At 34.8% G+C, this 18,927-nt stretch overlaps 1 protein-coding gene across 2 annotated transcripts in view; it reads left to right on the top strand.

Moving 5' to 3' along the window:
* The window catches only part of AP3S1 (adaptor related protein complex 3 subunit sigma 1), a 51,559-nt gene that overhangs the window by 6,553 nt on the left and 26,079 nt on the right, over positions 1–18,927 (top strand). For both annotated transcript variants that reach the window (XM_037509487.2, XM_054694511.1), the window contains exons 2-3: positions 11,648–11,739; positions 16,085–16,196. In XM_037509487.2, coding sequence (XP_037365384.1) covers positions 11,648–11,739; positions 16,085–16,196 — 204 coding nt within the window. The remainder of the gene's footprint in view (positions 1–11,647; positions 11,740–16,084; positions 16,197–18,927) is intronic.

Here is an 18,927-nt window from a genome sequence, read left to right as displayed (position 1 = left end):
AGGGTCTCCCCAGTGGCGCAGCGGTTGAGTGCTGGGTTGCGAAGCTGCCCACGGCCTCTGCAGCACTGGTTTGATCCCCGGCTGATCCCCGGCTGCTCCCCGGCCACCGGAGGAGGGTCCCACATGGCGCGCAGACCTCTCCTGCCGCCCGCTGCTCCCCTCAGCAGTGTACTTTGGTCCTTATGCCTGCTCTGCTCCCCGCTCTGGCTCTGGTGAATTCTCTCACCTTCCCGCGCTTCTGACTGTACCCAGTGCTTGTATAAAATAAATAAAGCTTAAAAAAACAAACAAACAAACAAACAAAAAACAACACTTGATTTGTTGAGGAATGGTAAGGAAGCCAAGTGCTTACAGGGAAGAGTAGCAATAAGTGAGATTGGAGAGAAATATGGGCTACATCATGCCAACCTCCTAAACTGTTCAAATCATTCAGTCTGATGACATCAACCCAACATGTTCTCCCGAAGAAAGGAGATTTTTTCCCTTTAATTCTACATGGCTTTTTTTCCACCACTTAACAGTGCCTCTGGCAACTTCAGCAGAGGCAGTGATGCTCTCTTCTGCCCAGTTATTTTCTTCTCTACCCTGAAAGGCAGGAGTGGTGGCCCAATGAATGAAAGTAAAATTTTTTTGCAACCTCTGTCCTAAGGAGGTCAGTGGTCAAACTAGTTCCATTTCCTAAGTCACCTAAGAAGTAAAAATACAACTGAAGAAGAAAAGCATTTATTTTTATCACAACATTTCGCAGCCTTCATTGAAGTTGGGCAAAGTTTATATGAAGCCCACTGGACTACCTCTGTCATTGTTTTGAGACGTATTCACATCTTTCCTGCCTTGCTGGAAGCCTCTTGTAATTCAAGAATTATTAGCTGCCGTCATGTTCTCTTTGTTATCAGGAAGAAAGGGCTCAATTTCAATGTGCAGGATGCACTGAATTGCAGCAATTCCTGTGTGCTATTTAATTAAGTAGGAAAGATTTCCAGATCATCCCACCACATATGTAATACATAAACTTGCTATTTCCTGCCATTAATATATTAGTGTGCTTGTTATAAAACCAGTTTTTACTGTGGTAAAATATAGGTCACTTAAAATTTACCATTTTAAGTGTATTTTCATATATTTAAGTGTATTTTCAAGTATTTTCATATTTTTTGTGCCAACATCACCACCATCCATCATCTTTACAATTTTTTTCTTTCCCAGTTGAAACATTGTACATTGTAAGCTCTCTCCCCATCTTCTCCCTGCCTCCTATCCCCTAACAACCTCCATTCTCTATGAATATGACTATAATTAGAACCTCACATAAGAGGAATTATACATTATTTGTTCTTTTGTGACTAACTTATTTTGCTTAGCATTTTTGTCTTCAGGGTTCTCTCATATGGCTTGTTTTTTTCCACACAAGGACTGCTATCTTTTTTTAAAAAGTGTGCTTTGTTGCACAAAAGTTATTAATCTTGTTGCAGGCAAAGTTACAATATTTTTTCCTGTGTCTTGTGATTTTGGTGTCATATCCAGAAAATAGTTTTTTGATGACTACATAATATTTCATTGCATAGTGTACAATAATTTCTTTCACTACTACTGTGAACTTTTTTAAATGCAGTTTTTAATGAAGATTAATACTTATATAACCTGATATATAATACTCAGTAATTGTTACCTAAGTTAATAAGTTACTTTTATTATTACTATCACTTCCTACTTCCTACCTTTGTTTGAAAGATTATGTTATAAAGAACAGTAGAATATTACAGAGATTGTTCTCAGATACTCTTTGATTTTCCTCAAATGAATTGTCTCTTTTGTTTCCTTCTCAAAGATCCCCAGTGTTTAAATTTTATGAACTTCATTTTGTAATGAACTTCCTTCTTATTGTAAAGTACAGTCTTCTCCAAGATCCTTCTAGAGAAGAGTAGACTTTTTAAGAGTAAAATGTAGCTATAAAACTGGCCCCATGGGGCTTCCCTGGTGGCGCAGGGGTTAGAGTCTTAGCGTTATCAAGCTATCACCAGCCACTGTGGCATGAGTTCAATCCCCAGCCACGTGCGGCAGATCTCTCCTGTCTTGACCGTTGCTCCCCTCAGCAGTGTATTTCAGTAGATCCACCTGTTCTGCTCCCCACTTTGTGTCTCGTGAATCCTCTCACCTCTGGCCTACATCCCAGTTCTTGTATGCATAAATAAATAAAAATAAATCTTATAAAAAAAAAACTTGCCCTAGCTTTTTAAAAAAGAGTTACATAATCTCAATAAAAAATCTTTGATGTCAATCACATACCATAACATTCACCACTGAAAGCATATAATTCAATGTTTTTTATTGCCTTTATGATTGTATCACTATAATCTAAGTTTAGAACATTTCATTAAACCAAATGAAATCTAGTACCCATTACTAGTACCCATTCCTGTTTGTCCCAGACAATCATTAATCTGTTTTCTGTGTCTATGGATTTGCCTCTTGTGGATATTTCATATACATGGAATGTGGTAATTAATATAAGCATAGCTTGCTTTATTTTATTTCACAGATACTGTATTTTTTACAAGACCCTTCACCAGCAAAAAGATTACAGCTTGCTGAAGACTCAGTTGATGGCTACCATTTTTTTCTTAGTAATAAAGTATTTTTTAATTGAGTTATATGCATTTTTATTTAGACATAATGCTATTGCATACTAACAATGTAGTATAAACTTAACTTTTTCCCATTTTTAAAAAATATTTATTTTTATTTATTTATGCATACAAGAACTGGGGTGTAAGCCCGACGTGTGGGGGTGTGTATGTGAGAGGATTCACCAGAGACAGAGTGGGGAGCAGAACAGGCAGATTGACTGAAATACACTGCTAAAGGGAGCAGTCTGCTGTGCCATGTGCGTTAATTCCCTGGCCGGGGATCAAACTCATGATCTGGTGGTTGCTGATAGCTTGATAGTGTTGAGACTTAACCCCTTGCGCCATCATGGAGGCCCCTTTCTCAGGTTTTTTTTGAGTGTGTCTATTGAGATAATTTGATTTATATCACTATATATGTTTTAGGGGTATAGGTTCATACCTCTGCATGTGTGTGTTATAATCTCATCTTTACCATCAAAGCACTAATAATGCATTGGACCCTCTTCTAACTTCTCTCTTCTCCTTCTGGTAGTCTCAGTTCTGCGCTCAGATTTCAAGGGTTTTTTGTTCCTATTTGTCTGTTCTTGCCTTGTTTTCCTACATGTGAGTGAAATCATGTGGTATTTGTCCTTCTCCTTCTGACTTATTTTGCTTAGTATTATCCCCTTTAGTCCTGTCCATATTGCAAATGGCAAGATTTAATTTTTTTTATTATAGTTGAGTAGTATTCCATTGTCTCTATATACCATATTTTAATCTACTCATCTGTCATTGGGCACTTCTAAACCTAACTTATATACACTGGGACATAAAAAATGATTTTGTTTTCTTGTGATAATCTCTTTATTGAGGTAGTTTGGAACAGAAGGTGCAGTACTTTGGAGATATGTGCTAAAGGAAATTCAATTAAAATGGGAGTTGGGAAGACATGTAGAGGGAATTCTCTTGTTCTACCACTTCTTGTCAGTTATCCCAAAAAGGAAGCCAGCCATTCCCTCAAGCAATGACAAAAGCTGGAAGACTTTTCCTTGCACTCCCAAACAAGTAGTTCAAGTTGCTAGCAACAAATTTAGCCAATGAAAACATCACAGTTTGGTTAATGAGAAGCCATCATCTAAACTCTTGCTTTCTGCCAATGAATATTCATTTTCCTCTTGCTTATGTCTTCGATATCCTGCCCTGATTTCTATATATCTCTTCCATCTTGTATGACCTCTTGAGTTGCTCTGTTAGCTGGATGTGATGCTGCCCAATTCATGAATTGTTTAGTAAAGTGACTTAGACCTTCAGATTTACTCAGTTAAATTTTATCTTTTAACAAGAATTATAAGTATGCAGGCTTTGTGACTGCTTCTTTCATGTAACATGATACTTTCCAGACTCACCCACATTGTAGCATGTACCAGTATTTCATCCTTTTTTATGGATAAATAATATTCCCCACTATTTACTACATTTGAGATGTTTGAGACAGTTCCACTTTTTACCTATTATTAATAATGCGACTATGAACACTGTGTGCAACATTTTGTGTGGACATAATGTTTTCATTTCTCTTGAGTATATATATCTAGAAGTAGGCCATATGATAGATGTATGTTTGTTTGACAAACTGCCGTATTTCCAAAGTGATTGTACCATTTTACATTCCCACCAGTGTAGTATGAGGCTTCCAATTTTTCCCATATTCCCCTTCACTCTTGCTGGTCTGTCTCTGCTTCTAGTCTTTCTGGTTGATACCAAGCAGCGTCTCATGATTTTGATCTTAATTTTCATAAAATTTTATTTTTGATGTCCAATTTAGCCATTTTCTTTGCTGTGATTTTAGTGTTTTGGTTTCATCTGACATCATAAAAAATAATAGTTATATTTCCTTCCAAGAGTTTTGTAGTTTTAGGTCTGTGATCTATTTTGAGTTAGTTTTATGGCTTGTGCGGTATTGGTCTAATGGATTGGATATCCAACTTCCCCAGCACCGAATGTTGTAAACACTGTTTTCCTCCCTACTGAGTTGTCCCAGCGCCTAACTCCAACTCACCTCCCCCCCCCCCCATTAACCTTGTTGTTACCTTCTCATACCTTTTAGTTCCTTACATGGTTCAGTATCTCAGTTTAAATATATTAAACTCAGTCCTTCACCTTTTCCACTAAATGTTATTTAAATAAAATAACTGAAACTGGGAACAATCTTAGTCTGTCACTTAGTGGTTTTAGAGTGTTGATAATAGCTGCCATTTTCTGACGGCAGCTTTGTAATGCTCAGCATTTTGAATACCTTTTTACACATTGTGAGAGAAAATGGCGAGGGTTGTTTTCTAGAGTAATTTAATGAAAAATTTGGGTGAATGCTAATAGACTTTCTGCCCTGTCCCCTCCTTGTTTTTGACTTAAGAGTAACCGAGTTCTGGTTGCTTATTCTTAATGCTCAGGCCTGTGCGAGGCCTATCTACATATAACATATACCACGTCTCCATCCAGATTTACTTGGGAGAGTCTTGGCTATAAAACACACTCACTGAATTTTCTTTGCTGGAACCTTCTGTTTGTCATGATTATTAAATGTTGGAGTACTGTGGGACTCAGTTCTCAGACTTCTCTTCTTTTAATGCAAAATCAACTGATTTTTTTTCCTTTTATATACTTTTTATTAATGCCATACTTTTGTCCCATTTTTTAATTCTGCCTCAAATGTCATGCAACTTCCCACTACCTGTTGTCTTTACTTCTGCGTTTATTTGTCATGGCCCTTCCTAAATATCCGTCACTTTTTTTGCAGATGTTTGTTTTGCTGTTGAAGATCATTATTTCCCTTGATGCCTTATAATATCTTATTAGTACTGTTCTTATGTGAGCTACTGCCCTCTTTTATTGTAGAGACATAGGTTTCTTTTTTGGACTTTAAAAATGGCAACATATAGAACACTTAATAAAAATGTAGAACAGTTATATTTATATTCTTTTTCTTCTTGTTCATTCTTGATATTCTAACACTAGTAGCAGAGTGATTGAATGCATTTTGAGAAAAAAATTCTCCTTTAAGTGTGTGTGTGAAGGGAGGGGTGAGGATCATAGTGATACATATTTACTGTTTGATAAAAGCAAAGTCTTGGTCGTGAAGTTGTATTTCATGACATTTATAAAGACAGGACAGAAATTTAGGGTAAGTTTAACTATTGGGTTACTGAATTTTTAAAACCCGGTATGCATTAATGTATTAATAAGCATTTAAAATAATATTTTTGCCTATGTGCGACTCTGGTTGTCTTTAGGCTGATGTAATCTAGGAGTTGTGACCAACTGAAATATATCACTTTGACTTCTGTTATGAAACTATAGTATTAGGAAATTTGATCAGCCTGAAGCGAGCTCAGTCTTCTTTAAGAAAGCTCTTAAATTAAATTGACTATTAAAGAGAGGGAATTGTTTTATGTCAGCAGAGACTTCATTTGTTTAATCTTAGCTTGGACTTTACTGTTTAATTAAAATTTTAAGACATTCTTTCCAGTATTGATTTTGATTTGAGTTTTGCTGGCATCTTAAGAAAGACAATTCCAAGTGACTACCTTGAAGTTCATTTGAGAAATTCTTTTCATTAGTGAAAATAACTAAGGTTTAGGATATTTGACTTACTTGTTCATAGGCAGTAATATTATACAAAAAGATAATTTTTTGAAAAGATAACTCCCTGTAAGATCTTTACACTATTCCTAGAATTCTAGAGCTTACTTTATAGATGGTTACAAGACTCAGAGATACTTTAAAGTCAGTGTAAATGAATGCTTCTTATGTACCAGGTATTGTTTTTAAGAGCTTTATGTGTATTAACTGAATCCTCATGTAGCTCTATGAGGTAGATACTATTGTCCCCCCTGCTACAAATTAGGAATAGCCAGGCACAGAGGTCACACAGTTAATAAAAAGTATATCGAAGAAGAAATTCCTAGTCTACTTGCAGATTCCATACTTGTTTTCTACATTCCTCTGGAAGGTATCCTGTGATTGTGATAGTATGATCTAATAGATGTGGGATCGCATTTGCCACATCAGGTTTCCAGTTTTTTCCCTCACCCCCACTCTGGATTTTAATTAGAATTACCTTGATTTTCTAGGGCATTTGGGGGAGATTGAATATCTTTATAATGTGGAATCAGTCTGTCAGCATCATACATTTTTCTTTTTAATTAGGTCTATAAATTTTCCCGGGAAGTTTTATGTTTCTCCTTAAAAGCCTTGCATATGTTTGTTTCTGGTCTTCCTGTCCACTGCAGTAGTGCTGTAAATGGTATCTTTTTAAAATTGTGTTTTCAATTGATTGATTCTAAGCAGAAGCTTAGAATTGCAATGCAATTTTGTATACTGGTTTTGTGTTCTTAATTCTATTAATTGTAACACTTGGGTAAATTATGTTAGATTGTCTATGTGGAAAAAAATCTCGACATCTGTAAATGACAATTTTGTTTCTTCCTTCCACATTCTGCTATCTTTTTTTCCTTTTTCTTGTTTTCCTTGCACTGGTGACAACTGATATGGCACTGAATGGAAAAACCAGTACCAGTTATCCCTTTCTCGTTCGTGATCTTAAAAGAAACTGTTTATAAACATTTTGTTTGTGAATATGTTTGCCAAAGATGTTTTATAGGATAGCCTTCACCACAGACAATTCTTTTTTAAGTTAGATAAGTATTCTTTTCTTTTATTCAAGAATTCATGCTTTAATGAAATGGTTTATTTCCTGTGTCTATTGAAATCTATTTTGACCCTTAAACTGTTAATACAGAAAATTATATTTCTGTTTTCTAATGTTAAATCAACATGGTATAACAGGAATAAGCGCAGTTTAGTCGTAATATGTTAATCAAAAAATTTTGGATCTATCTTTTTTAATGAGATTGGTCCACTGTTTTTCATTTCTGATATCGTCATTGTATGATTTTGTGTCAGTGTTAACCCCATAAAATGAATCGTGGGAGTAAATTCTTTAGCTTTGCTCTGAAAATTGTGTAAGATTGAAATGATCTGTTTCCTGAGTCATTGGTAAAACTTGTGTTCAAACCATCAGAACTTGATTTATTTTTCATAGGGATATTTTAAACTAATATTAACTCTCTTTATGATCATAGGATTGGTAAAGTTTTTTTTTACTTCTTCGTGGGGAAATTATCTTAATTTCTTTTTTCCTTGTTTGGCATTTTGCTATTTCATCTTAGATTTTTAAATTTGGGGGCTTATTACATGTCTACCATATTAAATTTCTGTAGCATCTAGAAATAAATGTTTTCATCATTCTAAACAGAAACTACCCATTTATATGGCATCCTATTCACCTCACTCCACCCCAAACCCTGGTAACCTTTAATCTGATTTTTCTGTCTTTATGCACTATGCCACTATGAACATGTGATGCCACTATGAACAGTGGTGTACAGGTTCCTATTTTTTGATTTAGTTCCTTTAAAAAAATTTTTTTAAAGATTGATTTATTTATTCATTCAAGCACTGGGTATAGTCAGAAGTGCGGGAGGGTGAGAGAATTCACCAGAGCCAGAGCAGGGAGCAGAACAGGCAGACTGACGAAATACACTGCTGAGGGGAGCAGCGGGCGTGGCAGGAGAGGTCTGCATGCCATGTGGGACCCTTACTGGTGGCCGGGGATGGAACTGGCGCTGCAGAGGCTGCAGGCAGCTTCGCAGCCCAGCGCTCAACCACTGCGCCACCAGGGGAGGCCTCGTGTATGTAGGAGTAGAATTTGAGGATGTAGGAGGATGGAGGAGTAGAATTTCTGAGTGATGTAGTAATTCTATGTCCATTCTTGTTTAATTTTTTGAGGAACTGCGATCTGTTCTGTATAGCAGCTGTGCCATTTTACATTTCCACTGATATGAGGGCTGTAATTTCTCCACATCCCAGCCAATACTTGTTAGTTTACAATTTTTGATTATAGACATCCTAGTGTAGCTAAGAAATGTATTTTACTCTGGTTTTGATTTGCTTTTCCCTACTGACTAGTGATGCCAGACATCTTTTCCTCTCTTACTGGTCATTGATATATTTGGGTAAATGTTTATTCATTTACACATTTTTAAAATTGGGTAATTTTTGCTGTTGTTGGGTTGTAGGAGTTTAATATTTTAAGTATCAAACCTTTAGCCAGATATATGATTTGCAAATATTTTCTCTCACTCTGTGTGCTACTATTCAGTCTCTTGATAATATCCTTTGATGCTCCAATTTTTAATTTTAAGTTTAATGAAGTCTGATTTATCTATTTTTTTTTTACTGTTGCCTGTGTTTTGGTGTCAATAAGAAATCTTTGCCAAGTTTTTTGCCCCCCTCCCATGTTTGCCTCTAAGAATTTTATAGATTTATCTTTATTTAGTTTTCTTAGCACCATTTTTTGAAGAAGCTACTCATTCCCTCACTGAAATGTCTTGGCACCCTTGTCAAAGTCAGTTGATCAGAGATCTGTGGGTTTGTTTCTGGGCTCTCAATCCCATCTCTTTATTACACCAATACCAATCTCTTTTTTTGATTATTTCAGGTTTACTAATAGCAGTAAATTTTGAAATCAGAAAGTAAATCATCCAACTTTGTTCTTTTTCAAGATTTTTTTGACTGTTCAGAGACCCTTGACAGTCCTAATGAATTTTAAAATGGGGTTTTGCATTTCTGCAAAATAGCTATTGGGATTTTATAAGCGTTTCATGGACTCTGTAAATTGTTTTGGATCATCTTCTAAATAATAATCAGCCTTCCTATATATGAGCGTATTGTATTATGTCTTTTTATTATTGGTATTTTTAGCTTTGTAGTTTTCAGTGTACATGTTTTGCGCAGGTTAGATTAAATTTACTCCTAGGTGTTGTTTTTTTTCTTTATGATATTGTAAATGATTATTTTCTTCATTTTCTCTTTGTAATGTTCATAGTTTAGAAATACAACTGATTTTTGCTTATTGGTTTTGTATCTTGAACTTTACTGATTTTGTTTATTGGCTTTAACTTTTTTAGAAAAAACAAATTCTTTAGGATGTTTGGATGTAAGATTTATCTTTCAGAGTGTGTGAAGATAGCTTCTTTCCAGTTTTGAATGTCTGAGATTTTTTAAAATATGCTTTTTATTATTGATTTATTACCTAATTACAGTGTGATTAGAGTATATAAGTTGTGGAATGAATGCTTTGAAATTTGTTTATCATTCCTCATTTTTCTTTATTTTAATCACTGTATCACTGAATAGCATATTATTTAGTTTTATGTGTTTTTTTGAATTTTATATTTTTGATTGCATGTCATTCTGGTATTTACTTTTCTCCCTCTGTTATAGACTGCACTGTATCCCCCTCAAATTCACTTGTTGAATTCCTAACCCCTAATGTAGTGGTTTTTAAGTTGGGACTTGGGGAGAGAATTAGATTTAGATGTGATCTTGATGGTGGACTCCTCATGATAGCATTGGAACCCTTGGAGGAAGAGGCACCAGAGAGAGAGCTTGTTCTTGGTCTCTCTCTTCCATGTGAAGAAGGTGCTGTCTTGAAGACATTGTATGAACACACTATAACTTATCCATTCTGTGATTGATGCAATTTGTGTTATTCTCAGTTCTTTGTTGTTGTTGTTGTTACAGTGTTGTTGTTAATGGACTTTCTTCTACGTGTCTCTTTGTGTCCTGGTTAAGGGCTTATTATGTATATAAAGTTACTAATATTCGCTTGTTTCAGATCTCTAAAAATAGTGGTCTGTTAAGGTTCAGCATACTATCTAGAGATGAAGTGATGGGTTCTAAAACCATTTTCTAAATAGATTTTACCATTTGCTCTTCCATTGGTAGGATGAGAATTTATTGACAATGTATTAATATCTGTCACTATTTGATATTGTCATACTTTTACACTTTTGCTTATATGGGGCGGTGGAACTTTCTCATTGTTTAATTTGCATTTCACTTAATTACTAATGAAGTTTAGCATCTTCTTATTTGTTTATGGCCCATCTTATTTCTTTTCCAGTGAAATTCCTATTCATGATTTTGCCCAGTTTTCTATTGTAATGTTGAGGAGCTGACTCTTTTTTACTGGGATATGAATTAGTTTGTGAATGTAGCAAATATTTATTGAGCCAATTCTTGGTTTTTGAACATACTAACACAAAGATGAGGAAGATGGATGGACTCTTACCTCAGTTTTCATGGAAGATTCAAAGTTCTGTACCTTTCTCCCAATAAAATATAGATTAGCTAGGTGAATTATTAATAGTTTTTCCTTTTTTTCCACTTACTCATTTGTAAAACAGTGGACTTTGACTAATACCTAGTGTCTCTTTTAGTAATGTTTATAATTCTAATATTTTTCTTATTGATTTTGAAACTTAGAAATAAGTTATTTTTATTGTAGTGGTAAACTATAAAGTCTTACTTTTTTTTTCATCAAAAATGTTGGGTTTTGTTTCTGTTAGATGTAATATGCTAGTTTCCTAAGGATCTCTCTATTAGATGAATGTCCCAGATAGATACTGCTGTTTTGTTATTTATTTATTTATTCATTCATTTATTTTCAATTCAATTTTTATTGCATTGTGAATTACATCAACAGCTATGCCTACAGTTCTTCCTAAACATATTTAATTATAAAATAACATGTATTATTTAATAAAATAACCCTATAGCAAATAAAACAATAAAAAATAACATCATAGAATCTTAACCACTAGAATGAATTGCCATTAGCTATTTTAATCCATATGCTTTGCTTTTCTTGGTTTGGTACAAAAAATATAGTAAATAATGTAGTTTGATCACCTTTATTGTATTAAAGAACATGATAAGCCAAAATCAAAGATAAAGTAAATCGTCTCTCATTTCATGTCTATTGTAAAATTCCAGCACTTAAAATGTGACTATTTTTAAGTATTCTACTCCTGTTTTTGCAAATAACCTTCTGAAAGTAAAGATGTGTTCTGTTTTTTTAAATTCTTAACGTAAACCCATACATTTGATCCTAATGTATATGAATTATTCGTTCTCAGAGTGAAGATACACAACAGCAGATCATCAGGGAGACATTCCATTTGGTATCTAAGAGAGATGAAAATGTTTGTAATTTCCTAGAAGGAGGATTGTAAGTATTTTATAGACTTTTTTTTACTTCATGATTAAAATATATTACTGTTTAATGGGTTTATGCTTAAAGGTTCCTAATTTTGATTAATTGGGTCAGGTGCATAAATTTCCATCTATGTTATTTATAAGTCTAGCTTAAAGGATTTTTTTAAGGTATGTAATTTTTTTCCTTTTTAAAGATTTTATAAAGGCATTTTATATAAAGGTGATACATTTGTATGGCAAAAATTCAAACATATAGAGAAGCATAAAATGTTTCTCCCCTTCCCAACTTTCTCCTTTCCAGATTTTTATGAGTCCTCAAAAATTAATTTTACACTGATTAATATATAAATGTAAAACCTTAAATTTTTTTACCTTTGGTATTGTACTGTGTTTGCTGGTTTGTAGGTGTATTGCTTGTTTTCACTTAATATTTTGAAAAGTTTTACATATAAACACATCTAGAGCAAACTCATTCTTTTTATTGACTGTAGGGTATTCCTTAGGGTGAATGAACCTCTTCATAAAAATTTAGATCTCCTCCTTTATTGATATAAACAAGACTGAAGTCTGCTTTTCAAATTTATATCGCTGTGTGTGTGCATATATATACATATATATGTAAGTGCATATATGTATATACATAAAGATAGTCATAGCATAGAGATTAGAAATCAGCTAATAGGGGTTTCTTTTCCCTCATACGAAATGACTTGTTATTTTATTTTTTATATATATGTATGTATTTTACATCATTGCTCATTTTTAAACAATGTTTGCTTCCCTCCTCCCCACCCTCAGATGTAGTCCCCGTAGAATTTCCTTCACCTCTGTACCCGTGCACCGTCAGCACAGTCCCCTGTTCAGCTAATAGGTTTTTATATTTTTAAATTACTAAATAAAAATTATGATTTGTCAGCTATTACATTTTTTGTTGTACACTTAATGGATGTAAGTTTTATTTTTTCAGTTGAAGGCTCACTGGTTAATAAAAAAGAATGGGTTTCAAGTGTACATCTTTATAAGTCAACATCTATATGTATTCCGTTAAGCTCACTACTAAAGTCTAATTCTGTCCTTCATAGAGTTGACCCCTTTTACTTGCCTTACCATTCCTCCTTCCATTGCTAGTTTTGGTCTTATAGTGTAATTTACTTTTATTTTTGAATAAATAATTTTGAAACAAATGTGTCATATGAAAACAGTTTGCTCTCAAATAGTTTCATAATTGTCTCTTCCTATGTTTATATGATTAAATTCTAATAAGTTTTTTTAATGGATCACTTACTTAATTAGATTCTTTTTAAGAAATTTAGAACACCAATTTGTAAGGGTAAATTCCATTTGTGAGGAGCAAACACAGTGGTGTTAGCCCTGGAAGTGGAGGAGTATCTTTGATTTTGGTAAAATTTGTGGCCCTCAGCTTTCTGATTAACCACGTGTGCTTCATAATCTTATATTTTCCTTCTCTTTGTTGAAGAGCTCACTTTCCTGGTATTGGGACTTACTCAGCTTCTTCTTGAAAGAAGAAGCATTTGTGAAATATTTTGGGATTTTCACACCAATGATAAAATTTTTATTGGAGGAAACAGTGACAAATCTGGTGTGTTCTACACAGAGGATCTTGATTGAGGGATAGAGTTTCAGTCGCAAGTCAGCATTGCTCAGGTGCTTGAGGAAAGTCACCCTATTCCCCCAGTACTGCCCATTGAGGATGATCAGAATGGCCCCAAAAGTGAGGCTAGCTGGCAGTTTTCATGTCGGCTGACCAGAAGGGTTTTTTGCCATTGCTCAACAGCTTTCAAGGCATATCTTCAGTAGGATAGCATCTAGATATCTTGCAATATTTATAACCACTATAGTACTGCTGTTCTTGTCACCATCTGTGAGTTTTGTGACAGTAGCAAGAACCTTCTCTTTTTTTTTTTTAAATCCTGGGTTTAGATTCTGAATGCTTTCTCTTATACATGACCTTTCTGGACTAGGTAACTTGTGAATATCTACCAGTTCCTCTGACTAGGACAAGGTTTCAGCTGTAGTGAGGCCTTCCCTCCTTAGGTGTTGTGGCATTGGGGTTCTACTTCTTAACCTTGCCACCATCATCAGCCTTCTTGGCTGCAGCGTTCTTCTCTGTAGTAGGTGGCTTCTCAGCTTTTCACTTGCCATCCTGCAAAGATAGGAAAGAGTTTAATAAGGTATATTCTTATTGACAATTCAAAAACTAAAACCTAGCTGAACCCCATATGAACAATCACGTAATACTTGAAGAAACCTACACTTCTCTGTATTTTAGTAAGTATGGTGCATATTATGAAACAATAGTTCAGATAATAGAGTATTTGTTACTCTCTGACCATAAATTACTTTTTATCATGTGGAAAGATTACTTGTGTTTCTCAAAAGAGCATGGCGTGCTGCACTTAAATTTACAAATACACACTTTCAACGTGTGAATTTTGTTATTAGCTGGAGGCCTTCACTTTACTTGTTGAGAAAGAAGCACCTGCTCTCTGTTTTTACATTTTTAATTGTACCTATTTCTCTTTAATGTCTGTAGGAGTTATCTTTGCCACTACTTTCACTTCCCTTCTTGTCAACCTCTTAATCGCTTTCCTCTTAGGACACTTATCAACCAGCACATGTACTGCATGTGGTAGACGTAATAAAAGAACCTGATTGATCTACCAGGGCACTATTTGAACTCAAAATTATTCCTTGAATTGTAGTTTTCCAACCTTGTGGAAAAGTAGAAATAAAATATTGTGTCAGAGAGGAGGCAGCACATCCAGTTTAATTCTAGTTTTGTCACTAACAAGCTTGTTTTCTTGGTCATGTGACTTACTTTCTTGTATCACAGTTTTCACCTTTGTAAAATCAAGTATTTGGGCTTAGAGAATTTCAAGAATTCTGTGGTTTTTATATTCCATTCTTTCTAAGAGTTTGTATCAGTATTTGTCCGTACTATAGTTGGAAAGATGAAATTATATTTTTTAAGGGCAAAAAATGTGTTTCTCTATTTAATAATCTTTACTCTCCTTTAAAACATTAGTAGCCATTTTGAAAGATAGTTTCCAAAAGTTTGGTCTTCGTTTAAAGCAGAGCAAAACAGAAGTTTCTGATAACCACTGAATTGCTGATTTGGGATGAAGTCAGCTGCTATTTGTGCTGTTTTTGTCTCTTTCAAGGACCAGTTGCAATCATAGTCCAAGAATACAGTCTCAGAATCTTTAATTCTTGTTAAAGATCATTTGTATTTTTGCTGTTAGAGGAAATAAAGGTAGTGTATGGTAAGAAAAATTGTTTTTACAGAACTTGTAAGTTTAATGTTACTTTTACAAAGTGAGAAATAGATGCCATTTTCCCATGCTCTGTTTAAATGTTCAGTTATCTTTGATTACATTTAGCTTTGATATTTTTAACACTTTAGTGTTAAAGGATCTTTTTGAGGAAGTAAACTAATAATTAACTGTGAAATAGCTAATCTATATTTAGAAAACTGTGCTTAGAATGACTCCTAAGTTATTTTTTTAAATGATGCAATTCCAATAAATATCAGTATGAGGGAAAATATTTGATGAAATAGTTGAATATCTCTTAGATCAGTTTTCTTGCATTTATATTCCGAAACAAAGTATATTTTGGAAGAGATCTCTATGGTAAATCTGTCCAAAACTTAAGAAATGTCATTCTTTTTTTTTTTTTTTTTTCTAGTTGATAATCAGTCTTAAGCTGTGTAAATTACAGTGACCTATGGAGCTAAATCTAGTAAGCACTTACAGATGCTCTGTGACCTGCCTGTATCTTTGACCTTGTTTACTAATCTTTTCTTGTCCATAAACCTTCTTTCTCTTCTTTGAACATAACTGTTCTCTTCTAGATAAAATGGACTTTTAAAAGTTGTTATCTTTGCTTGAAATGACTCTTCTGTATATGTTTTCATGGCCTACTCTTTATCATTAGATCTCAGCATAAGTTGTCACCTTTTTCTTAACTACACTCTGAAGTAGCAAATCCATCACTTTGGTATCATCCTATTTTAATTCTTTATCTAGCACCTTCCATTCTGATAACTTTGTTTGTTTGTTCCTCCTAACCCACTATCAGCCCCAGGCACATTGTAGTTACTCAGTAGGTAGTTTAATGAATGAATAAACTAAAACACCAGCTTATTTCACTTGACACCTCTAAAGAAAATAGTCATTCTAATTTACTTTGTCTCTGATATAAATTCACTTAAATGTCATTCCATTAAGTGTTACCTTCATTTTGTAAAAGGTTTTCAAAGCGCATTAGCTTGAGCTAATGAAAATGTTTTTTATTTTGTTTCTTATAACATTCCAATTGTTTTGTTTTGTCTTTAGATTAATTGGAGGATCTGACAACAAACTGATATATAGACATTATGCAACATTATATTTTGTCTTCTGTGTGGATTCTTCAGAAAGTGAACTTGGCATTTTAGATCTAATTCAAGTAAGTTGACACTTGCCCCTTACTGTCTTAAGTTATAATTTTGGCATTTACATTTTAGAAAACTTGTATATTCTAAATTTTTAAAATGATATTTTGTTTTGTAAGACAGTATTTCATGATAGTTATTGGGTGGGTAACAGAAAGATGAGAAAGTTAATATAATCTTAGTAACTCTAATCACAGCTAATTTCATCATGTCCTCTTTTCTTGTTCACCTAAGTCACTAGAAGAAACCCAAGACTCAGGGTCTCTAACTTTATGTCTCCAGGTCTGATCCCAAAACTCACTCCTCCTATCTCCTGAAATTTCTTTCATAATGTTATCTGGAGCTCAAGGTCAGACATCAATAAATTCCTCTTTATCATCAGCCTGTTCTGTTAATATTGCTTTCACCTTTATCCTCCAAGTTGACTCTGACTTCCCATGATACCACCTGCAACCCTCTCAAGTAACAGTTTTTTTCTCCTGCTTTCTTCATATAATTAAGCCTGGAGGAGATGTTCTTTTTGCTTTTCTTGGCTTTTCCCAGATCTTTCAACCTTCTACCTTCTAAAGTGAACTCAAACTTTATCTCATGGTAATAAATTTTAACACCTTCTACCCATCCTCTTGCAGTAGTATTTCATCCCCACCTCCCATTTATTGGAGACTTTGTTAAAAACTTTCAAAGGTCTGAGATTTTTATCTTATTTGCAAGCTAACAACGAGTTACCTACCTCAGTTTCCTGGATACTGGCGGAGAACTGAAGACTTTTGAGCTAGAAACAGGATTTTATTACCAACAGCAAAAGCAGTAGCCAGAGTAAGCATTTATGAATGCTGATTCCCCCATTCCCATTTCCCAAAGGATCAGTTGAAGAGGGCCTGGCGATACGTGCATGCCCAGTAGATTTATCAGTGAAACTGCAAGCTTAAGGAACTGAAATCATTTAAAATGGACACTAGGTGTGTCTCCCCTTGTCCTGGAGGAGAGAATAGTATCTTCCAGGGCTGTAGATAAATCTACCCTTTGCTTTCGAGAGGAACTTTATCTGTTTTCCAAGTAGTTTACCATGCAAGCTTGCTTGAAAAGGTAACTGCCTCCCCGGTGGCGCAGTGGTTGAGTGCTGGGTTGTGAGGCTGCCCGCAGCCTCTGCAGCACCAGTTCGATCCCCGGCCACCGGATGAGGGTCCCACATGGGGCGACAGACCTCTCCTGCTGCCCGCTGCTCCCCTCAGCAGTGTACTTCGTTGGTCTACCTGTTCTGCTCTCCCCTCTGGCTCTGGTGAATTCTTTCACCTTCCCGCACTTCTGACTGTGACTAGTGCTTGTATGGATGAATAAATAAATCTTAAAAAAGAAAAAAAAAAGAAAAGGTAACTACAGAAAAGATGGTCACTACTTCTGTTCACATTATATGCAGAAATGGGTGACCCTGGAGTCATCTCCTAAGATATTTTAGTTAACTGGCATTCACTGCAAAACTTGTTTATAATTCTTGGTAAGTTTTAGTATTCATGTGGATAATTCTCCTAGTATGCCAGTATCTCCAAACCTAGAATTCTTTTTCTCCAGTGAATTTTATCATCTATCTCACCTCACTACAGACTCTATATCTGTGTTCATGTGCTCTTCTGTGTGAGATGAACTCACTGTAATTCTAGCCGAGGCCAGCCCACCCACTTATATACTAATTTCCACTTTCTTACTGCTTTAGCAATTCTCCCTCTTCTATATTTTTTTCCCACTCTTTTAGATCATTCCCACTAATTTAAATCTTTCTTTTTTTTTTAAATATTTATTTATGCATACAAGAACTGGGGTGTAGGCCAGAGGTATGGGGGTTGGGGGGGGTGAGAGGATTCACGAGAGACAGAGTGGGGAGCAGAACAGGCAGACTGAATGAAATACACTGCTGAGGGGAGCAGCGGGCAAGTCAGGAGAGGTCTGCTGCACCATGTGGGTATCTTCCTGGCCAGCTGGGGATGGAACTCCTGCTGCAGAGGCCGAGGATTGCTTCATAGTGCAGTGCTTAACCCCTTGTGCCACCAGGGAGGCCCTGTTCTTCCTATCTTTAAAATTAACTCTTACCGCAAGAACAAAAATTGTAGTTGCTACAAATGTATTGGGGTAAGATTATCATGAGGGAATATGCTTAGGTTTTCTTTCTCTCTTTAACCTGGACACTGCAAAAACATAAGAACATTATATAGATACATTGTAGATTACAAAAGCTGCAAGTAAAAAGAAAGATTTTTTTTGCCAGTGTTAGAGAGAATGAGAAATTAACCAAAGCAGAAAACTTTGGTAATAATTCTGAGTGTCAAAGCTTAAATATTTATGATTAGATTAAGGTTCCTCCTATCAAATATTGTTAATAGAGAAAAGACAAGAAAACAGCAACAATGAGTTGTTAATATGCCATGCTTTTCTTTTAGTTATTTTAATTTTTAAATGTAGTTTTTTTTTCTTACATCATTGAGCCAAGTTATTCTTACATTCATCCTTCTTAAACTGGACTTAAAGGAAGAGCTTGAGAGCTGCTTTAATCATGGCAGATATTTTGGTGTCTGTGATTTTTTTTTGTCAGTTGGTGGTGAGGAAGTGGTACTTTTAATATAAATATGTATGTATTGAGATAGAGTATGAAATAGAATGTAGTTTTTTTTTTTTTTAAACAGTAGTTAAAGCACCTAAGAGGATACTTGAAAGAATTTTGAGCTTGAGACAGATCTGCTCTAAGATTCCTTG

This window comes from Talpa occidentalis, unplaced genomic scaffold (genome assembly GCF_014898055.3).
Source record: "Talpa occidentalis isolate TD23 unplaced genomic scaffold, MPIMG_talOcc4v2.1 talOcc4.13, whole genome shotgun sequence".
In the NCBI taxonomy this organism is placed as follows: Eukaryota; Metazoa; Chordata; class Mammalia; order Eulipotyphla; family Talpidae; genus Talpa; species Talpa occidentalis.
The sequence above is the reverse complement of the archived record's forward strand: the minus strand, read 5'-3'. Positions and strand labels throughout refer to the sequence as shown.